The sequence below is a fragment of the Phlebotomus papatasi genome, chromosome 1 (genome assembly GCF_024763615.1).
Source record: "Phlebotomus papatasi isolate M1 chromosome 1, Ppap_2.1, whole genome shotgun sequence".
NCBI lineage: Eukaryota > Metazoa > Arthropoda > Insecta > Diptera > Psychodidae > Phlebotomus > Phlebotomus papatasi.
Genome location: NC_077222.1, coordinates 992,195 through 1,017,094, shown reverse-complemented (window position 1 = coordinate 1,017,094; position 24,900 = coordinate 992,195). Strand labels below are relative to the sequence as shown.

The 24,900-nt window shown below is 31.8% G+C and overlaps 1 protein-coding gene across 1 annotated transcript in view; it reads right to left on the bottom strand.

Annotated features, from left to right (window-relative positions):
- The window catches only part of LOC129799833 (homeotic protein deformed), a 31,863-nt gene extending 8,704 nt beyond the window's left edge, over positions 1-23,159 (bottom strand). The window contains exons 1-3 of the mRNA XM_055844072.1: positions 22,257-23,159; positions 17,299-17,399; positions 17,018-17,204 (exon numbers count right to left, since the gene is read on the bottom strand). Coding sequence (XP_055700047.1) covers positions 17,018-17,204; positions 17,299-17,399; positions 22,257-22,710 — 742 coding nt within the window. The 5' untranslated portion in view covers positions 22,711-23,159. The remainder of the gene's footprint in view (positions 1-17,017; positions 17,205-17,298; positions 17,400-22,256) is intronic.
- Positions 23,160-24,900: the final 1,741 nt, after the last annotated feature.

Sequence of the window (24,900 nt, the reverse complement as noted above, 5' to 3'; positions counted from 1 at the left end):
GGGAAAAGACACGTCCCTCTTTGTTACCTTCGCGTGAGGTATTTCATCTCTCTGCAGCCAATATATAATAACAGACGATGGAAAATGAGGTGCTTTGTAAACTCATCGACAAGGTTAATTACAAAATGTTGCCTCTCGCGAGATGGATGAATAGAAAAACGAGATCTATTGCCACACTTTGCAGCACATCATCGAAGTGCAATTGCATTTGATGTCTATTGATGCTTCATCATTGTGGATCTTGAAAATTCTTTCACTTTCTTATAACAGTGTCCCGGTTTCCAATTAAATCTCATGGCTTTTTCTTAGACACTTGGCTATTTTAACGGGAAATTAGTTGATTCTACTGAGTTTTATTGCAGAAAGAATTAATTTAGTGCTCGTATGGAACTGAATTAGTTAAAGTAGCTTAAGGATAGCAAATTCCCTCATTTTACAGAAATAGGGGAGACCAGGGCAGAAGTAGCCACGTATGGTATTAGATAGTGGTAGTTTGAATTCGAAGGAATACTGATGAAACCACTCTTTATTATAATAGGGGAGAGGCTCATAATTTTGTCCAGTTTCTTATTTTGGACACTTTGAGGATAAAATTGGACACTAAAAGAAATTGATTAAAATTATGGATTCTTATTCCAATATTTGATGAACAATGAATTCCATCTAAATATTTGTTCTTTTTGGAAGATTTTAAGACTAAATACGTTAAATTTTGAATATGATTTGAGTTGAAATTGCTTTGTTGAAAATTCAATGTGAGCAATTGCTTACGAGAACTATGACAGAACTTCGTGTTTACTTCAGTTTTATTTAGCTGTGGTGAAGTACTAACAATGTTTCTTCGCTTTTTTTGAGTGATATTATTGAATATTCATTGAATATTGTGTTAATTCACGTTAGTTGTGATTTGTACATTTGACCTGAAGTGAGATTTGCCTTGTGAGTTAGATTTTTCGTGTGAAAAATGGGAATTTTTTTAATACATTTACCATTACATATACATTTAGTAACAATAATAATAATATGAATAATTTAATACATTTAATACATCTCTATGAACGAGATGTAGCGAGAAAAGCCTTGAAAGGCTCCCGGAAAGGTAAAGGAATGCACTAATCCGCACGTACTTGGAGTACCGAAGTCACTTTACTTTAATGAATAATATGGAAAGTATCCGGGCTGCTTGTGACATACTATGTTTCCCTTACATGAACAGGGAGAAGACGTGGTAAGATTAGTTCATGAAATGAAGAATAATCGGCAAAATGTTGAGGCGGATTTAGCTGTCCAAATTTACAGCCAAGTTGTCCAAATTAATAACCAAGTTCTCCAAAATAAGAGTCAAATTCACCTCTACATATCAATTCATTTTTAAACGTATTAAAACTAATTTTAGTAAAAACAGTGACAATAAACCCTTGCCAAGTTTCTAAACAACCCTTCTGAAAAGAGAGTAACAAAAAAGTCAATTAGTATTGAAAATATCGCATTTCAAACTTGGAACATCAATGCTTATAAGCAGACTATCCAAAATTATGAGCCTTTACCCTACACGCAGAAAAATTTTGACTCTAAATTTAAGAATATATAAGATCCTGGGAACTTAAATCGGACGTGAGTCCCCGAGGCGTTTAAGTTTAGAAGCTCTGAACGAAAGAAATGGGCTAGAATCCCTAGCTCTTTCAAGTTAAGAGATCGGGAACTTAAGTTCTGCATTAGCTGGAAAATGAAAAATGTCTACAGATTTGCAAATTGCAACTAAAACTAAATGATCAAGGATTTAGAATTAGGCATTCATTGGATGGGATTTGAAATTAAATTCCTGGGTGTTTCTGTTTAAGAATTTTCCATTTTTCTGTGTGTATACATTTCCCTTACTATTCACTGAAATATTTATCAGTATTATACAAACATTTTTTTACAAATTATACGCAATAAGAATTTCATTTGGTGGCTAATTTACCCCGGTCTCCCCTAAATATTTTTGATCAGTAAATTTCAGTTTGATCAGTGAAAATTCCAAATATAGTCAGTAAATAATTTAAAATAATTTTTAAAAAAAAATTATATGGTGTATGAATGTTTAGTAAATGGTAACAATCTACAAGTAATAGGTTAATCTTCAGAGTAAAGTCTAAATCGATATTAAAATGATTGTTAATAAGTGCCAGTAGCTTATTTAGACAGATTTTCTGCGTGTTGTACAGTCGTGAACATCACGATAAGGGTACTCTACAAACAATTGGTACAATAGACGTTCTGTGAAGCAAATGGCTGGATTTCGAATCCTCTTTAGGTCATCGGGAATTTCTCTTAGGATAAACCCATTTTGGAACGTTGCTTTAGCATAATAGTATTACCAATTATGAAATATAGGGGAATGAAGGCATGGTTCGCACAGAGTGAACCTTCAAACCACCTTACCTACCATTTCTTATCTCGTTTCATGAGCTTAATAATGATCTATCTTATGGCTTAGAAATGACGAACTAGCTATTTGCAAACAAATAGAAAATTTGCATTGTTTGAAGGTTCACTCTGTGCGAACCATGCCAACATTCCTCTATATTTATTAAATATATTTTTTTTTTCAAAAAATTAATTTGTATTAAGCTATTAAATTCTCAAAAGGTCCTGGATATAAGGTGTTACTCGAATTGTCTAATTTCCATATATTTGATAGTTCGTTGCTTTACAACTACTTTAAATTCAGGCATTGCATTAAATTAAGTACTTATTAAGTCCTTTATAAGTAGTTAACGTGTAAACTGATGTTTTGACATGATTTCTAAAGCAATTTAAAACAACACTCCGCAAAATTTCCTAGGCCGTTCTTTTTTTATTTTTAGAATAATCTTTTTTGGTATTCTCACTCTTACTCTTGATCTCCCCAATTAGATCTCGAAAAATGTTACTGAAGAAGCTCATTCTTCTCCCATCTAAACAGTGTTTTTTCTCCACCTCATCATCTCGATGTTTTCCATTGAGACGATATCATTTCAGCTGTGAATTCACAAGTAAATAAGACTGGAGGATGAAAATCATCGAGTCATGCTCAGCATGAAAGGCAAAGTTTCATAGAACTTGAGAAAAAAGGCCACATATTCATGCGAGTGACAGAGAAAAAGAAGCCAAGTAATAATAAGAATGGTGTTGAAAAGGCTATAGATGAAAAATAAAATAAAAAAATTTTTTTAAATGAAATTTTTCATGCAATCAACCGCAAATTACGAGTTCATTTGCATATTAATATGGGTTGGCAAGAGACGTACAATATCACAATTGTCGGTGCAAAATGCACACAAAAGTGCAATTTAGGCCGAATGGCGAACCCACATTTGCAATTAAAGCAAACTGCAAGTCACCTTGCCTTCTTTTAATCATTCAACTCCATACCACCAACACAGAAAATCTATTCCCAATAAGCCAGAGTTCAGGCTTTTCTTGCGTGTGGAAAATGAATCCCTGGGGAAATTCCTTCTTGCCATTTCCCAATTAATTAATTGGCAAATCAGAGGCTATAATTGAGTGGAAGAAAATCTCTATTATAGCCTTGTTATCTGTTAAAACATTGAGAAATGGAGAGAGCTTTCAAAGTTGTATTTCTTTGAATTTGAATAAGGGTCTGCTGATGAAGACAACTGATGCAATAAACCGCCTTGATCTTTATGCTTTATGATGACAAATTAATTGCTAAGTTACTCTCTTCAAATTCTCAAGAGTTTATATGCAAATTAAATTAATCTGAAGTTCAAAAGTTACTAATTTCAATTTTAGTCTAGGTTAATGACTTTAAGAAATACGATTTTTGCAAATTTTTGATCATTTATGAAGATCTGAAAGGTTTCTCTCTTATGTAGTATAACTCCTTTTGAGCTAAATAACCCCCTGAACTATTGATTTTCCACTAAAGCCCCTAACCGTGAATTTTCATAAAATTTCCGGAAAAAAGAACGGAAGGCAGTCTGGAGAAGAAAGAACCGAGCCACGACCACCAATAAGATCCGCCTCAACTATGTTACTCCAAAGCAAATAATCACCATCAACAGCCAAGGGGAAAAAAATTAACAAAATTGCGAATGTGTAACTCATGGAGTTCATCCTGAAATATTGAGAATTACGGTTTTAGAGCAAATTTTCGATTTTTTGATAAAACCGTAAACAATTTTTCCGGTCCAATTTTTTTTAGGGATTTTGCAAATCTCGTAATGAAAATCAATTAGTAGAACCATTTTCATCCAGATTTCATCCAGAAATATTGAGAATTGCGGTTTTAGAGCAAATTTTCGATTTTTTGATAAAACCGTAAACAATTTTTCCGGTCCAATTTTTTTTAGGGATTTTGCAAATCTCGTAATGAAAATCAATTAGTAGAACCATTTTCATCCAGATTTCATCCAGAAATATTGAGAATTGCGGTTTTAGAGCAAATTTTCGATTTTTTGATAAAACCGTAAACAATTTTTCCGGTCCAATTTTTTTTAGGGATTTTGCAAATCTCGTAATGAAAATCAATTAGTAGAACCATTTTCATCCAGATTTCATCCAGAAATATTGAGAATTGCGGTTTTAGAGCAAATTTTCGATTTTTTGATAAAACCGTAAACAATTTTTCCGGTCCAATTTTTTTTTAGGGATTTTGCAAATCTCGTAATGAAAATCAATTAGTAGAACCATTTTCATCCAGATTTCATCCAGAAATATTGAGAATTGCGGTTTTAGAGCAAATTTTCGATTTTTTGATAAAACCGTAAACAATTTTTCCGGTCAAATTTTTTTTAGGGATTTTGCAAATCTCGTAATGAAAATCAATTAGTAGAACCATTTTCATCCAGATTTCATCCAGAAATATTGAGAATTGCGGTTTTAGAGCAAATTTTCGATTTTTTGATAAAACCGTAAACAATTTTTCCGGTCCAATTTTTTTTAGGGATTTTGCAAATCTCGTAATGAAAATCAATTAGTAGAACCATTTTCATCCAGATTTCATCCAGAAATATTGAGAATTGCGGTTTTAGAGCAAATTTTCGATTTTTTGATAAAACCGTAAACAATTTTTCCGGTCCAATTTTTTTTAGGGATTTTGCAAATCTCGTAATGAAAATCAATTAGTAGAACCATTTTCATCCAGATTTCATCCAGAAATATTGAGAATTGCGGTTTTAGAGTAAATTTTCGATTTTTTGATAAAACCGTAAACAATTTTTCCGGTCCAATTTTTTTTAGGGATTTTGCAAATCTCGTAATGAAAATCAATTAGTAGAACCATTTTCATCCAGATTTCATCCAGAAATATTGAGAATTGCGGTTTTAGAGCAAATTTTCGATTTTTTGATAAAACCGTAAACAATTTTTCCGGTCCAATTTTTTTTAGGGATTTTGCAAATCTCGTAATGAAAATCAATTAGTAGAACCATTTTCATCCAGATTTCATCCAGAAATATTGAGAATTGCGGTTTTAGAGCAAATTTTCGATTTTTTGATAAAACCGTAAACAATTTTTCCGGTCCAATTTTTTTTAGGGATTTTGCAAATCTCGTAATGAAAATCAATTAGTAGAACCATTTTCATCCAGATTTCATCCAGAAATATTGAGAATTGCGGTTTTAGAGCAAATTTTCGATTTTTTGATAAAACCGTAAACAATTTTTCCGGTCCAATTTTTTTTAGGGATTTTGCAAATCTCGTAATGAAAATCAATTAGTAGAACCATTTTCATCCAGATTTCATCCAGAAATATTGAGAATTGCGGTTTTAGAGCAAATTTTCGATTTTTTGATAAAACCGTAAACAATTTTTCCGGTCCAATTTTTTTTAGGGATTTTGCAAATCTCGTAATGAAAATCAATTAGTAGAACCATTTTCATCCAGATTTCATCCAGAAATATTGAGAATTGCGGTTTTAGAGCAAATTTTCGATTTTTTGATAAAACCGTAAACAATTTTTCCGGTCCAATTTTTTTTTAGGGATTTTGCAAATCTCGTAATGAAAATCAATTAGTAGAACCATTTTCATCCAGATTTCATCCAGAAATATTGAGAATTGCGGTTTTAGAGCAAATTTTCGATTTTTTGATAAAACCGTAAACAATTTTTCCGGTCAAATTTTTTTTAGGGATTTTGCAAATCTCGTAATGAAAATCAATTAGTAGAACCATTTTCATCCAGATTTCATCCAGAAATATTGAGAATTGCGGTTTTAGAGCAAATTTTCGATTTTTTGATAAAACCGTAAACAATTTTTCCGGTCCAATTTTTTTTAGGGATTTTGCAAATCTCGTAATGAAAATCAATTAGTAGAACCATTTTCATCCAGATTTCATCCAGAAATATTGAGAATTGCGGTTTTAGAGCAAATTTTCGATTTTTTGATAAAACCGTAAACAATTTTTCCGGTCCAATTTTTTTTAGGGATTTTGCAAATCTCGTAATGAAAATCAATTAGTAGAACCATTTTCATCCAGATTTCATCCAGAAATATTGAGAATTGCGGTTTTAGAGCAAATTTTCGATTTTTTGATAAAACCGTAAACAATTTTTCCGGTCCAATTTTTTTTAGGGATTTTGCAAATCTCGTAATGAAAATCAATTAGTAGAACCATTTTCATCCAGATTTCATCCAGAAATATTGAGAATTGCGGTTTTAGAGCAAATTTTCGATTTTTTGATAAAACCGTAAACAATTTTTCCGGTCCAATTTTTTTTAGGGATTTTGCAAATCTCGTAATGAAAATCAATTAGTAGAACCATTTTCATCCAGATTTCATCCAGAAATATTGAGAATTGCGGTTTTAGAGCAAATTTTCGATTTTTTGATAAAACCGTAAACAATTTTTCCGGTCCAATTTTTTTTAGGGATTTTGCAAATCTCGTAATGAAAATCAATTAGTAGAACCATTTTCATCCAGATTTCATCCAGAAATATTGAGAATTGCGGTTTTAGAGCAAATTTTCGATTTTTTGATAAAACCGTAAACAATTTTTCCGGTCCAATTTTTTTTAGGGATTTTGCAAATCTCGTAATGAAAATCAATTAGTAGAACCATTTTCATCCAGATTTCATCCAGAAATATTGAGAATTGCGGTTTTAGAGCAAATTTTCGATTTTTTGATAAAACCGTAAACAATTTTTCCGGTCCAATTTTTTTTAGGGATTTTGCAAATCTCGTAATGAAAATCAATTAGTAGAACCATTTTCATCCAGATTTCATCCAGAAATATTGAGAATTGCGGTTTTAGAGCAAATTTTCGATTTTTTGATAAAACCGTAAACAATTTTTCCGGTCCAATTATTTTAGGGATTTTGCAAATCTCGTAATGAAAATCAATTAGTAGAACCATTTTCATCCAGATTTCATCCAGAAATATTGAGAATTGCGGTTTTAGAGCAAATTTTCGATTTTTTGATAAAACCGTAAACAATTTTTCCGGTCCAATTTTTTTTAGGGATTTTGCAAATCTCGTAATGAAAATCAATTAGTAGAACCATTTTCATCCAGATTTCATCCAGAAATATTGAGAATTGCGGTTTTAGAGCAAATTTTCGATTTTTTGATAAAACCGTAAACAATTTTTCCGGTCCAATTTTTTTTAGGGATTTTGCAAATCTCGTAATGAAAATCAATTAGTAGAACCATTTTCATCCAGATTTCATCCAGAAATATTGAGAATTGCGGTTTTAGAGCAAATTTTCGATTTTTTGATAAAACCGTAAACAATTTTTCCGGTCCAATTTTTTTTAGGGATTTTGCAAATCTCGTAATGAAAATCAATTAGTAGAACCATTTTCATCCAGATTTCATCCAGAAATATTGAGAATTGCGGTTTTTAGAGCAGATTTTCGATTTTCTGGAAAAACGGTAAGTGTTTACCCGGGTTAGCCTCGATGTTTCCCAATTTCTTGATCATTCATGAAGATCTGTCAGTATGTTTCATAATTTTGGGTATTTCGCCATAATAATAAGCTTCCCTGTTATGGAGTATAACTAATTTTGAGATCAATAACCCCCTGAACTATTGATTTTTCACTAAAGCTCCAAACCGTGAGTTTTCACAAAATTTCCGGGAAAAAGAGCGGAAGGCAGTCAGGAGAAGAAAGAACCGAGCAACGACCAACAATAAGACCCTCCTCAACGATGTTACTCCACAGCAAATAATCACCATCAACAGCCAAGGGGAAAAGAATTAACAACATTGGAAATATGCAACTCATGGAGCTCGAGGCCCCCATTGATCCTCATCCAGGGCAGAGAGTGCGTGACATCCAGTAGTTGTCTGGCAGCCCAGCATTCAGCCATGCAGCCTCCATCAATTCCGATATTCGTCCATATGATTGAGAGACAGACATTCCGCAACATGGAATACCTCGTGCTCAAATTTGTGTGCCTCAGAAAAAAATGGCTAATGAAAATTCGCGAAATGCTCGACACCGCGAATTTGATCACTTCATGCAAATTAATACACGTTCCAAACAGCCTTTGACTCATTCTGACATTTATTATAAAAAATAACACACAATTAGTGAAATGGATATTCTATCGTATCCATTCCAAAGGTTGGTATCAACGTTAAGACGGCGATGGACACACGGCAAAAAGACAAAATCAAATAAAAATTATCTTAGTTGAAAAAATTCGAGAAGTGCAAAAGTCAAGGAACAATCATGGAAGCTATTTTCGAAATAGATCAATACATTTCTTTTAAAAGGGTCACAGAAGACCAGACTTTGATATCTCCAACCGTTTGGCCTTTAATTCTTTTTTACACAACAGGAGAAGCGGTCAAGCAAAAAGCCAATATTTTCCTCAAAGCTTAAGTATTCCAGAATTCAAGAAGTTGAAATATATTTATCCCACAATCACTGTATTATACATATTGCTTTTTCTATAGAGTTCGAGCAATAAAATAGACGAATAAATTTTCAAGTTCGAGTTCATCAATGATCAACGTCAATACAGTGACTTTTTTCATGACTGTCTGGCTCAATGAGACACACAACAAAACCACCCAAATGAACTTGAAATGATCGAAGACGTTCAATCAGATTATTCAATATAGCGCATTTTTATACCAGAAGCCACTTATGAGTGGAATCATATAACAGAGTCACGATACTCTTCAGTAGGAGGTCCATCTTGGCCCCATTGCCTGGGAAAATCCACTAGAGAGCTCACAGAAGGTGGTGAAAAATTTTCGGAATGGGATAGATAACGGATATACGTTATTTTGAAATTTTGAAACATTTGACAGCTGTCAATTCAAATCAAATTCAGTGAATTGTAAACAAAGTCGAATTGTTTGATAGGAAATTTTGAAGAGTGGACTAAAAAATTCTGAATTTACAAAAGAATTATTTGCTATTATTTTATTTTTAGTTTTTGACAAATGTCAAAGAAGTTCGTAGAAACTAAACTGGGAGTCAAATACAAAAGTAAATGATCTTAATTTTGCAAGATGCTTTTCATGAAAAACAAGTATAGAAACCATCATATAAGGATCATTGTAAATTGCATATTTTAATAAATTTAATTTACTATAGCTCTTTTAAAATGCCTGACACCTGTCAATTCAAATCAAATTAACTGAATTGTGACATAAATAACTTGTAAAATGGTCTGAATTGTGCGTGATGCTTCTCATAAAGCATTAATTCAGCATTGCAATAGCATTGCGAGGGTATAATTGATTTTGATTGATAATGCTGCGTTAATCTTCCTCAAAACGACCGTTCCTGACAAACGGAGTTTTAAAAATAAAAAGTCTGAAAAGTTCGCCGAAATTGCTGGAGAAATTCAATGTTAATAACACACGCGACTCCCAATGAGGAAATTCCCAAGTGGAAAAAGATGAATATTGGGTGCCATGGCTTGAAAAGGAGTACAAGAAGTGACGATGATATTTATCAGAGAGGAAGATCTTTAGTTAAGAAATAAATGAGATGCCATTTATCTTGTCCCCTTTGCGTGCCTTGAGGACCAAAGTTAAAGGGGGCCGGGTGCGCTAATTTGTAGATAAAGAGGTGGTTTAGCATCCTCGTTCCTTTGTCACTTGGTGTATGTTTTTCGGCTTGTTTAAAATTCAATTATTTCGAAATAAGTGTGATAGATGACTCGAGATGAAAATTGAAAATCGCTCAAGTAGAAATGTTAGGGTGTTACTTTTTTTTCGCACTAACTCAGCCCCAAAATGGGGAGTTCTAGAGGAATGCTTTTGCATGTCTCGATAAATGGGATAAAAATTAGTGTGACCTGTGACATGATCCTAGAGCTAACTTGTGGCTTGTCTGGTCAATTCTTGACTTACAGTGATAAATTAATTTTTCTAAAACTCACCACTAATGGTGAAAAATTGTCCTGATCAAGGAGAGATTTATCATGATTTTAAAAGGAACTTTAAAGTGATAAAACATTTATAATTTGTGATATTTTTAATTATTTTTTCTAACAGAAAGAAATACTAATATTAACAATAAGGTTTTCCTGAACTCAAAAAATTAAAATTGGGAAATAAACAGTTTAAATTATTATTATTTTTTTTAATTGTTTGCTAATATGGAATTTATATATTTTTAATTTATTAATCATATTTTAATTAATTATTTCTGGCATTATAATTACAAACTTAACTTAAGATTCAATTACTTTTTGGTATATATTGCCGGATTAATAAATATTTTGCAAATTGTTACTACGTTTTAAACCCTTTTGTGAAAGTTTGTAATTTTATTGTTTAATAGTTTTATTTATTCAAAATTTTTGAATTAAAAGGGGAAAAACCTTGAAATAAATAATTTTTCTTTAATGTTGGATGATTTATGTAATTTCAAAATAATTTATCAATCATTTGCTTTGTTGGAATTGCTTATTATGCTATATAAATAAATATTTATTAGTTCTAGCGATTATAACAAATTTTTGCATAACCTAAAATTAATTCTTTTAAGGGGATTCCCTGAATTAGAAGGTCAAAAATACAACTGTTTAAAAAAATTGATTTAGAAAAAACCGAGCTTCTCAAAATTGTCGTATGTTTTCTATTATTTATTTATTTATTTATTTACAATGACAATGCGTGCTATTGGGATTAAATCCCTTGAAAACACTGACATGGTTTAAGCAAGTAAAGAGACAGTTAGCGTCCACCGCCGGCTTAGCGTTGGTGACCAACCTCCAGAGCAAAACGGTGGAAAAGCTCCTCTACAGGTTGTATAAGCCGTCTGAGCCATCCAAGTTCAAAAAGTACAAGTTAAACAGAGAATTGAAAGTAAAAAGAAACAAATAAGGTAAAGTACCCTGTAGTCGGCCGATTTCTCAACTCGGCCAGTGCGACTATTTATTCAATTTACTTAGATTTGTTATAATATGGTCTTACAGATTTAACATTATAAGGTGTATTATATTATATATAACGTAAATCAGTGAAAATTTCATAGAAATTGACTATAAAACGTCAAAAAATTGGTTAAATAATTCAACTGGCCGAGTTGAGAAACGGCCGACTAGAGGGTACTTTACCTTACGCAAGGCAAGCGTATTATAAATAGTTAAATTGTTTAAATAATTTTTTTTTCATAAAAAATTTAAAAAAATGATTAGTTCATTAGAGCTCGTCACTGCAGTCTCTGGCGGGAAAGTCACAGGTTTTTATTATTTTATTTATTTACATTATTTATTATATAGAATTAATGCCCTTGTCTGAGTGCAACAATTTGGGACTATATCAATTCTTCTTCTAAACAAAAATCCAAAACAAACTTCCAATTATTGTACTTGTATTTCACAGCTGAACTTAGAACAAAACCAGAAATAATGGTGAAGTCGAAATTTTTATTCAATAATTTTTTTAAATTGATTTTTCGCCTTTTTCGCTATAAAATATTGACTTTAACATGCTGAAAAATTATTTAAAATTGCTTTTCAAAAGCCTTTTTACTTTATTTAGAAGACAATTTAATCTTAAGGAAAATAATCCTTTATTCGTTTTAATAGAATGATAAAGTTTTTTCACACGTTTCAATGTTTTTAATGTTTAACGTTCCTGCTTTTGTCTTTGTATTTTCCAAAATACTTCGAATTGGATTTTGAAATTTTTATGATATATTCTCAGATAGTTTGATAGTTTATCTATCGATTTATAAAAAATAAAAAAATGAATGTGGCGTTGTAGTTCAGGAAACTCCCTTAAGTTGCATTATTATTTATTCGGTTTTATTTATCTCAACTACTCTTAAATTCTAGCTTTGTAAAGCTATTTATTAAAAAATTGTCAAAAGGATATTCTTCTATATAAAAAATCAATAGTTTTGTCAAATCAACGAACTTTTAATCAATGGCGTTACCAATTTTATTTAGTTTAATGCTTCTTTTGCTATTTCACTCACTTTGCTTTAAGAAATTTAACCGATTTTTATCTCGAAATCCAAAGTGTGATCTTAAGGCATTTCGCCAGAGAAGATTCCCAAGAAAAGTATTTGTGGTTACAAATTACCACTCATTTATCACATTGACATAAGAGATCACCGCAAATCAATATGTGAAATAAACACCCAAGGAGTTCTTTTGTTTGGCGCTATTTTGAGCATCAAAACAACCCCCTAAAGTTACCTCATTATTTCCCAATTCTAATCGTGACTACAAAGTCAAATTATCGATTTTCGGTAATTCATCTTGAGTGGCCTGGAACTTCTTGTTGTCTGGGGAGAGTTGATGTTGAGATTTTTAAAAAGTCGTTTGTTTGCTAGTAAACAGGTTATTGTTCACCCAGTGAAGAACCCTAATTTATTATTTTATTCAACTTCTTGTACGAGAGAGAGAGTGATGGATAGGAATCCATCAACTTCACCACTCGACTCTGGTGACTCCAGCATTGGGTTTTCTTTAGCATAAGATGCGGTCTTGGATCAATGCGGAACACAAAAGGGAAGCATAAGGTCATATTATTCTTTTTTTCCCTATACTTCTAAGATAATGGTGGAAGAAATATTCTTTTCTCCTTCGTCACTCCAGCACCTTTAAGGAGAAAACACCTTTTAATTTGTTTCCCTCGGAGAGACACCTCACAGTCTCCTTCTGATAACTATCAGAAACATATTAGATTTCCATGTGGAACTTCTTTTGTGGCTCAGATATTCTGTGGTGATGTCTATTGATTTTCTGGGATGTAACCGAAAGTCCGCGCAAAAGTCAAATATCTCATCCCAACTTCCCATCTCTCTAAGCTACACTGCATGAGATCGGAGAATTTTAAGTAGTCACCATATGGAATTCTTATGGGGTTCTTTGCTATTCAGGAAAGAAGGTGGACTTCCAGAGACAATCAATTCAATTCAAAAAATCTCATCAATGTAAATAGATTCAGAGTATCGTTGAAGCCATGACATTGGGTAGTGAAAGCATGATGAATCTCATAAGAATGGCATTGTAAGAATTCTTCAGGTGAAACTGAGAACAAGAGTCATCTGTATAGAATTTTTAATGTAATTGTCACGAGATCTAATGGATTTTTTAAATGAAAGAATTTCAATTGTAGCTTCTTTAAGTGTTTTGGAAGATCAAGATTTTATTCTCTTGAAACAGACTGTGATTGTGGAATATTTTGTAATTATATGGATAAGAGAATATTTAAAATGATTTACATTTACGTATTAATTATATGACAACTTAAGACAATAATAATAACAAATTTAGTAAAAAATAATAAGTACAAAAATAATACCCATCAGACTATATTAATAACTGAATTAACAAGATTTGTCTAACATAGGGAAATGTGGGGCAAAATGAGATAAAATCAGTGTTTTATTCTTGTATATACGAATATTTGAAAAACGATTGCTTCTGTTTCAAAGAGAAATATGTTTTTCGATTAATTTTTAAGAAATTATGGAACGTATGAAAAATGATGATACTAATATTGACAGATAGGGGAAAGCGCGCTACCTTCGGACGATTTATGCTTCGCACAAATCATTTTTTCAATCTGTTATAAATTAATTTGGCCCATTATAATATTATTATATTTCAATATGTGGTCTAATGCCTCAAATTTTCAGAAAAAGCTATGGGTGAAATCTTTAAGGAACATCGAGAAAAAAATTGAATTGTCCGAAGCTTCAGTCATCCGAAGGTAGCACACTTTCCCCAATATAAGTAAATTTGTGGCATTTTTACTCACTTTATAACAGACTATCTTAAATGTAAAAAAATATCCAATTGACATATTTTGAGAAGGAATTGATTATTATATTATTATAATATTATTATTATTATTATTATCATTATTTCACTACAACTTTGTTGAGTAAAGAAACGTATTTTGAAATTTTCCTCCAAGAATTTTTTTCCTTTTTCAGCAATATTTTTAACAATTACATAAAATAAGATTACTTGATTTAAGAATATATCTTTTAAAGCTGTCTAAAAGAATTCTATAAATTCTGGTTTATTCTAGATTGATTTTACAAGTTTTATAAGATCAATTTTATAAACCTTCTGTGTTGATCTTAGAAACAAAATACTAAATAAGTATTTATTTCTGAAAAGTGTGGTCAGGAAATTCTATTTTCACAATTTATATATTCAATTCTATTTTTCTGAAAAAACAAGTTGTCTTCTAAAGTCAATTTAAGAAAATTTTTGAATTTTAATAGTAAAATTTTGTAAAAAAAATTTGCAAAATGAGATAAATCTGCTCTAATTCCGCAAGAAATTTATTTTTAGAAATAATTTCTTTAATTGAAATATCTCTATGTGTAAGAAAATTCTTTTCACTGGTTCGCAAAAGGCAGAAAAGGAAACCTGTAGGGGAATTATGTAACAGTATGAAAATGTTATACAGTGCTCGCTTTGTAATCCGGATGATTGGGAGACAAAATGACAGATGTCCGCTTCGTAATCCGGATGGATTTTTTGAATTTGTTCAACGTCTCGAAAATATAATACAAGGTTTTTATTGTAGAATTAGAATAAAAGTTTTATAGAAGATTAAAAAGACATAATTGGAGAAGTCTATGCTATTATACTTCATTTATTCAACAAAAACTTCACAGGATAATTCCTTTTCATTACTGAACACACATGCATACATAACCTCAAAAGTATTTTAAATGTAACCGTCGTGAACTTGTCCGGATTACGACGATCCGGATTAGAAAGCGGGCACTGTATAACAATATTAAAAATTATTTTGTACTCTGGAAAGACTAATTAAAAATCAATTTCATATCGGTTACTAAAAGCTTCATAGAGTTCCTAGTAATGGTGATTTTATGGTCACTAAGGTTTTAATGTTTTTTACTCCCGAATATACAACGAAAATTTATCATATGACATTGTCATACTGTTACAGAATTCCCCTACTGGAAACCTAGACAGTCAAATAGATGGTGCAAGCTTTTCTCATATTTTATCTCATCCTATCCGTCTGTTACTTTTTACCCCAAGTGGTCATTTTAGGTTAAAGTATTTCCGTAGGAAAAACTCTATCACTGCAGAAATATGTAGTTAAAATTAAATTTAATTAGCAAAAGTCAAATTTGCGCAGGATGCAATTTAGAACTTGAAAATTTGCAATCATCTTAAATTTCGATTATGATATAAAAGTAATTGGTTTTTAAGAATTTTTCCTGAATAAAATTTGATATTTTGCTGATTACATTTAATATTGGTCAATTGCAAAAATCATAAAACACACAATAGATTCGTTGTCCGAAGATACAAATTGCAGTGCTGTCTCTCTATATGCACAGTTTGGGTACTTTTTTTGACAGTTCTCTCTGAATATGTACAACTTTTTTTTTGAAATTCCCAACGGTTTCATTCTTTCTTTTAATAAATTATTATTTTTTATTGTTCTAGAATTAGTTACCAAGAAAATAATTTTCTTTATTTTTTTTGTCAAAATGTACACAAATTGATTTTGAATGTAACCGACACATAAGCTGTGCATATAGAGAGACAGCATTGTATTCTGAAAACCCTTAGAGGGAAGTAGGGCTACCTTGAGCTGTGGGACTACATTGCTTTACGATTTTTTCGCATATTTCTGAAGAAAACTGGGCTTTAGCATAATGCAATTTAGATAAATTAAAGATTACTAGATCTAATTAAATTATGGTATGACCCAGCTTCCTTTAAAAATATACGAAAAATCGTATTTCAATGTAGCCCCAGTATTCAAAGTAGCCCCACATCCCTCTACTGCATAAATTTTGAAAAATTTGTTGGTCAAAATTAATAACTCTTGTTAGAAAAATAATTTTAAAAGAGGAATCAAAATTTCAGTATTTTTTATTTTAAATATTTTTTTATTGTGTCTCTTAAAACTCCAAATATTTAGGACGATGGGTTACCTTCGGAAAAAATTCAAATCCTAGATTTCTTTTATCTTAAAAGTGCTCTGCCCCACGTTCCCCTAATGAAAGATTGAAGTTTACTATGGATCTTATTCACAATTTTTGTGATGTATCAATGTTCTCAAATGAGTTCAATTTCATATTTTGTTTGTAGCATAAATTTTTTAATCACATAAAATATTCTTTCCTGCATTTTTTTGAACCGTGCTTAACTATTTGCTATTAAACTTCGTTTTCAAAAGAAATACCTTCAATCTCGATTCAAAAACATGTCAGTAAATATTCTTAGACATTTTAGAGATATCTGAACAGGCTCCTCGAGAAAGCTTGTAAAGATTGTGGAGATTGAAAAATGGGAGAGTCTGAAAACTGGCCCAAGACAATGAGTGTGGTCCATTCAACTCTGACCACGCACGATAAGATTCTGGTAATTTCTCGGCACGACGGAATGAGTTCAGTTGATTGTTTTGGGGGGAATTTCGTGTGGGTGGACACAAAGCAGCTGCCTGTCTTTCAGACTTTTACTGGCTTCCATGCCCGGATAGTGAAAGAATTCGAGGCCACCCACAGATTTGTGGAGGTGGTCAAGGGTCAAATAGGGTGGAATTTCTGTGGTCAGGAAGGGGTCTTCTAAATCACTGTGCAAAAATTTCTGTGTGAACTCACCAACTCCAGCAACATGAATCTTCTTCATCCATGGATAGATGATTCTTTCGCCATCCGTTGTGGTTTCATTGGCATCATCACCTGCCTCTGAATCCGAATCCCCCAGATCATCCATGTCATTCCCATGAGAACCCATCTCGTCTGGTGATCTATCCAGCATCAGGCGATCCTCATCGAGAAGGTCATCCTACAGTGATTGATTGCCCATTGAAACCTTGGCGCCTAATTGCTCTAACGATGCACCTTCAGTGCACCTAATGACTCTTTGAATGTCAACTTACGTGCTCAGAACTTGTGTCATCACACCTCAGTCGCATTCCCAATTCCTGGAGTTGCTGGCCAGCGGGAACAGCTTCCTCGATTCGTCGCTCAAGTCTCAGACCTGCCAAGACATCAACAACATGCAAAATCAATCCCTCAGGGGTATATCTTTGACATTCCAGCATGATTTGTCCACTCCCTGGAATTCCTTCCCAACATTTTCTCACAGACTATCCACATCCTCAACTCAAGATCATGAATTATTCATTAAACCTGTGCGAACTTCAATCTTCTTAGAATAATCGCAGCCGACGGGAAAAAAACCAAGAATATCTGACGCAATTTGCAAAGCATTTAAATTGCAGTCCATCGATGAGTCTTTTGCCAACTTTCAAGTTTCCCCGAAAGCTCTTAGAAAAAGCTTCAGTGTCTGGGCAATTAATTGTGCACGATTGGCAACGTGAGATTGCAAAATTCACGATGAGATACTGTCTTGATTAATTACGATAATACTCCCTGACGAATTCATTATGCAAAATTGACCATTTGCACGTTCAATTGAATGTTCCGGAACCGGGTATAATTTCAAGCACTCTTTTTATTGCAAAATTTAGCTTAGACAAAAAAGGAAAAATGAGATGTGGATCGTGCCAAAAATTGAAAAAAAAATTAGGCTTTATTATTTTTGTATAATTTAAGACAGAATCATACCGACGAGCAAATTCCTATAATAACCATAAATTAATTTTTATCGAAATTATTAGATAATTATATAAAAAAAATACTTGAAAAGAGAAGATATATTAAAAATGTGGAGTTCGAGGTTCGAGCAGTAAAATTACAACGATTGTACTCTAAAAAATCTAAAGAGCATACACCTGTTTCCGGATTAAATTTGAGTGTGATTCATTTAGGGTACAATAAGAACTTTTCGCCATTATGAACTTATATGATCGTGTCAACTTTTAAATTTATGCCAGATATAAAGACGCCTTGAACTAACGTATTTCCATAACTCACCGTTTATTAGGACATCTGTTGTTAGTTTAATTCTCGTTATCAACATTTATTATTTCTTAAATTTTATAAATTAGAAGAGAAAATATAAAGAAAACATGTTTTAATGACTCAAATATGTGCAGTACAATTACATATACGTGCATTTGTTATATAATTTTATTAATATTTTAAAATCTACATAAAATATTTCACCTTTTTTGTAAAAAAAAAAATAAAAGAAAGCTATACGAAAACTAATTTTATATTTAAGTAAATCAGCCAAAAAGGGATAATGAACTCTACTAAATTCATAAAATACCATTCTTAATAAACAAACAACAAAAAAAACTATCCATTTTTAACTTAAAAAATACAAATATCCCTTCAGTTGTACTTAATTTTTTTTAAAGGCAAAAATTTTCCTTATTGTTTTAGCATTGCCATAACAAAGATATAGATTTTATATAATATTTTAAAACAATTTTTTGATACACCGCAAAAACCTATTTTCGAAGCATAAATCATTTTTAAAAGCATTCAGTGTCTTTAAGAAAGCTTTAACACTTTTGTTTTGTTTTTCGACGACGTAAAATTACTAACCACATTACGTTAACCACTAATTTTCCTTTAATAACACAAAGCTGCCGAAATTGTGCAGCCCTATCAATAACAAAACTTTATTGACATTCACTGCCAAGTCAATAACCATTAGGAATGTAAATAAAAAAGCTGTGCCAACAAAGTGAATGTCATTGAAGATCAATTTTCTCGATTAAGTGCTGAACTTTGATTCAGAATCGTATTTTTCTCCGTGTTTAGAGAATATTTCTATTTTTTCCCATATTCAACAAGAAATAAATGACATCATTGCGCGTATTTAGAATTTCTTCAAAGCGGAACTCATCATCAGAGAGATAGAACTGGATTCCATGTCATTCTTCTATGATTAGAAAATTGCTAAGAACACCATAATCTTGGGGCTTGTCTTGAGAGGCTGCGGGACCTGTTCCAATGTATACTTTATTATTTCATGGAAATATTAGTTTATGAAATTTATGAAGCCGTTTTCTTGATATTACGAAGTAAATAATGATATATTTTTTAGAAGCTTTAGTAATAATTTAATTAATAATCAAATTTAAATGAAATTAATGGTGCACCCGGAGTACACATTTTTCTTTAGTACTAAAAGCTATTTAAGCTTTTTTCGATTTTAAAAGCTGCATGTTCCAGATACAGATAATAAATATAAAAAAAAAAAAATAAATAATGATTTTAATATAGACTTTGTCTAATCGGTTTCAGATATTAAAAGCATTTGATTTAATTCAATAAACAATGAATAAAAATTAATTAGTTAAATAAGTGATACTACTTTATTCAGTCAAATAGGGGAAGGTGGAGGAGTTTAAATCATTCATGACTGGAAAATTTATTATAATATTAGAATAGAATGAGACAATTATTTCCGACACTGCGAAAGAATTGATTAAAATTACAAAAAATATATTGAAATATTTAATAAATTGTGTTTTCCTACTCAATTTTTATTTTCTTTAAAATATTTTTAATACAAAATTCATTGAATTTTTAACACATTTTGAAAGAAAATTCAAAATATCGAATTTTAAAGAGTTTTACGAAGAAAATACGAAAGAAATTCATTCTGTTTCAATCTCAGTTAAGCACAAGTAACTTTTCCTTCGATGTTTTTAAATAATATTGTTAAATATTCATTAAATTGGCTTTTTAATGTGATTAATTTTATATATCTTGTAAAGGAACTTTATTTTATGTAATGATTGATATTTTATTAGTTGATAACTATTGAGGTTATGTGTCTAATACCGACCACTTGTTTTATTACACAAAATTTCACACACTTTATTTTTTTTTTCATTTTTTGTTGCTAAATGCTCAAGGAATCAAAAAGGCATCGTCTTGACGAAAAAGATGACATAGAAACAGCCTAAAACAGTTCAGAAAGCTCAAATTCTTGTTGTAAGATATTTAACGATTACAATACTTTTTTTAAAGCATAAAGAATTAAAACAAAATACACATGATCCACCTTCCTTTGTTTCAAGCAACATTTTTAAAAAAGTATTAGCAAAAATCTTCAATTTTCATAAAAAATATTACACTTTAAAGTTAACCTATTGGTTCTTATATGCAACCTGTTGGAAATATTGCGTCTTTCTCCTAATCAATTAAAGGAATCGAATTAAATATTTTAGTTAGCATAATTTCAGGTCAAACACATTTGGTTAAAGAATCTTGAAAAAATTGAACTGTGTGAATCTGTCCCATATTCTCCTATGTGAAAAAATATAGTCGAAAAAATACGAAGAACTGCAATGATTGTAGAGGGGAAAGCCCGCTACCTTCGGACGACTCAAGCTTCGAACAACTCATTTTTTAAATATGTTTTTAATGAATTTGACACATTAGGGGAAATACTCTTCTATCGAACGTTCATGCCTTCGAATAATGTGAATTTTCTTTTAGTTTTCCTAAGAGACTTACACATTTCTATTAAATATTAGTTAGCTTTGTCAATTATAGATAATTATGTGTAAGTTTCTTAGGAGAAATAAAAGAAATTCACATTATTCGAATGCATGAACGTTCGAAGGGAGACTATTTTAAATAATTTTTATAAATTACTAATAATTTAAAAATCATTAGGAATTTTCTTTAGACATTCCAAGTAGTTTCCGGATAAAATTAAGATTTACACTAAACAAATTAATTATAAAATTTATCGAATTTAAGTTATATACGAATATGAACCGTCATTTCTATAGTATTGGTTTTTTTGCATTATCAAAGTTCGAAAATTCCTACCTATTTAGTTTTATTATGAAAATGCTAATCCCCTACACATAAAATTCACTTCATTTTTAAAATACTAATACATATTAAAAAAGTTTTAAATAATCCCCGAAGTCATCGAAATAATATTGTTAGATTTCGTAATAAGAGAACCGTTTTCACAATTGAACTTCAATAACTTCAATAGTGTAAATTACTTTTAAGCTATTGGACTGTGTGTAACAACGGACAGGTTTTAGATTCGCATACATTCTGGCTTCGAACAATTCATACTTTTCCCATAGGGGAAAGTGCCCATACTTTGCACGATCCCAAACTTCATATTGACTAATTTTTTCTTATGTTTTTCAATAAATATGACTCATCGCACCATTTTTTTTTTTGAAAACTAGGGAAAAGTGTCCTCTTTTTAAAATATATTGCGTAGTCTCATTTATCCAGAAATATAGGAAAAATTTAGTCATTATGAAGCTAGGGACCGTGCAAAACATGGGCACTTTCCCTTATTCCTTTATAAAATCTGATCAAACAATGGCAATATATTTTAATAGCTAGTCTTAAGTTGCACATTTCCTGAAAAGATTAGATTAAATTCATTAAAGGAATATGGGAAAAATATGAAGTATTCGAAGCCAGAGTATGTGCGAAAACTGAAAGCTTTTCCCTACTAGAGTGGGGAAATAAATAGGGTAGTATAAATATTTAGAATCCTCATTGTGCAATTCCGGGTTTCAGAAAAGCAAAAACCAAACGAGCTGTAAAAAATCAAACTGGGCAGTAAAAAATTTAAAATGAGCAGTAAAATATCTAATTATGGCCAGTAATAAACCTAAATCTTTACAAAAATGGGTCTAATTTACATAGCATCTAAAATTGTTGCAGTTAGAATGAAAAGCCCTTTATTTTCCCTTTGCCATAATTTGGACAATAATATCACTGTTTCAAATTTTTTTTGTTACTTGAAGTTATGAATTTTCATCTGACTTCTATCAGCTTGAAGACCAAACGGTTAAAGATATCGACTACTGGTCTTGGCCACCTTATAACGAATATTCCCCAGGAACTGTTTTTTGTAATGAACATTCATTATTTCTGCCAGTTTATGACAAAAACAATACCCTTAATGTATTGCACCAGTAATTACCGAGTTCCTGAAGGCCCAGAGCAGTATTGGTGGGCTCTGTGTTGGGGCACTGAATGGGAAGATCCATCATTTGATGGTGGCTTGGGGTGGAGGTGCCATAGTAGCCTCCGTAGTAGCCGCCACCGGATGTGACGGGAGCACCGGCCGCCGGGGAATAGGAATTGCTCTGGGCAGTAGGCATTTGGGCCGGTGATGCCCCATAGCCATGGTGATGGTGATAGAAGTGCCCACCGATGCTCTGGGCATAGTTGAAGTTACCCGAGTTCTGGTGCAGCGAATTGTTCTGATGGTGCAGATAGTCGCTGGTGTTCTGGACAGCCGGCGTCCCCATGGACGCATAGCCATTGTGATGATGATGATGATGGTACTCTTCGTTTGGTGGGAACTTTGGTTCAATTGTTGTGCCCATGGGGCTCTGAATATGATGTGGGTAACCCATCAGGAATGAACTCATCTTTCACTACACGACAATGTCCATTATTTTTTTTTGTCTGTCTCTTCCAATCACTCAGTGATGTTTAAAGAGCACCATCTATTGTTAACACTATTCATAACTTTTTTTTTCAATTTTTATCCCTTCGACACTTTCGGTAATCCCAGCACTTTGGAACTTTCTCCAGAATCACTCTGCACATCTTTTCACAAGACACAAGTTTGGACTCACTTAAAATTCTCGTGACACTCTTGCATAACTATCTTAAGAATAAGCACTCCCGAAGCACGTCCGTTTCTCATGAGATTGTCTATTGTTGTGAAGCACAACACAAACACGGCGGCTGCAACAAAAAGCTAAGTGGATTGTTGGTTGAGATTGTTGTTTCAATTACACTAAAATACCCATTGATTTTGACTCCTCCCATTTCGAAGACTTCTCAAGCGGCACGAGGAGCTCCCTCTTGCACTTTCCATATTTATGCTGCTTGGGCTGTTGGTGGGAAAGAGACGTTGCTGAAGAACTCACAAACCGCCCACAATACAACCATTCTGGTACTTTTGACAGTCATTCTTGATCAAAACATCCGCTTTATCGAGGGACTTTGCCTTGGGAAAATCTTTGGAAAATCCTATGGCAGTCTCTAGAAAGTCCTACGGGAGCTTTTAAAAATTACGAGAAAGTTTAAACAATTTTTTTATTCTATTTCTCCCAGAGCTACCAAGATTTTTAAACGACTGAAAGCTTTTCCAGCAGATTAAAGTTTAAGTGCCAGTGGTCGAAAGCTCCCTCATTCATAGTAAAAGCACTCTATCTCACTCCATCTTCCACGAGAATTCCTTAGCTCCGCCCAATACCATTTATCTCGTTCTAACTTCAACATCATCACGCTCAGAACTATCTTCAAATTCAAATGGTTTCAGTTGTGCGCAGGATGAGAGAGAGAGCCAAAGCACTCAGCGTGGAAAAAAGCTCTTTCACACCACTCACGATGGACTTTTTGGGGGTTCTTTTTGCGCACTTTGGCCATGTCTTTCATCCTCTAAACCAGGGATTTACAACCTAAAAGTGCATTCGGGCTAGAGTTGAGAAGGTATAAGAGAATAAGCTCGGGGTTGATGCTGGAACTTTCTTGATTTATCAAACATAAATATTTTTTAAATAGTTTAACCCTTTAAGGACGATTAGAACACCGGTGTCCCATAAAGAAAATAATTTTTCCTGACTACCTAAAGTTATTTTTTTTCTTATATCGTATGTAAATATTTAAGCTCAAAAATGGCGAATTTTTAAATTCTCAAATTCATAATTGATTTTATTTATTTTTTATACTTTCAAATTTTGTAAGCAAAACCCTTTTGGCAATAAAAACTACAATACTTATACGTAATATTTTTCATTAAAGCGAAAAATATTATTCAATGGTATTGTCAGAAAAAAATCTTAAATTTTTGGGATATTTTTGTCCCAATCGTTCATAGAAGCACAAAATACACCGAATCAGACTCTGTTGAACTTTCCAAGGTTAGATGTAAGACTTATCATTGATTATGTTTCCCAGTTTAATTTTTATTGTTGATTTTCAGTCCGTGAAAAGTGTCTCGTCGTTAAAGGGTTAAGTTAAATGTCAAGTCTGCGTAAAAATGTAAACTGTATTAATTTTTTTTGAATGAATTTCTCAGAGCCTTTTTGCAACTTGGATTTATTTAATCCTTTTGATAATAGTTTTAAGTTTAAAGTTCCTTTTCAGATCAGAATATTTCTTGTAGGCTTATAAAAGATTAAAAAATATAATAATAATTAGATAAATGGGTTTGTTCATCAAAAAATATTTTAGAATACAATTTAATTGAAATTAAAATCGTATAGTTTTCAACGTTCATTTCCGTTTTATTGGTGGTTACATAGCCTCCAGGATAAAGCGTCGGAAAAATTCTTTAAAAGTTTTTGTATAGCAATTATATTTTTTATACAAATTATTAATTATTAAATAAATCATGCACAAACGGTAAAGAAGTAGGTTCACAATTTATAAAAGCGCCTCTTAATGTTAAAGAAAATTAATAAACAATTTATCCAATGAAGAAAAGTAAGAAAATACGTTTTTCTATACACACAAAAAAATACTTTGTAAAATTGTTCGTAAATGTTTGTGAATTACTATGGGGGAGTTACAAAATGCTCGTGAATCGTATAACCCACAAACATGTT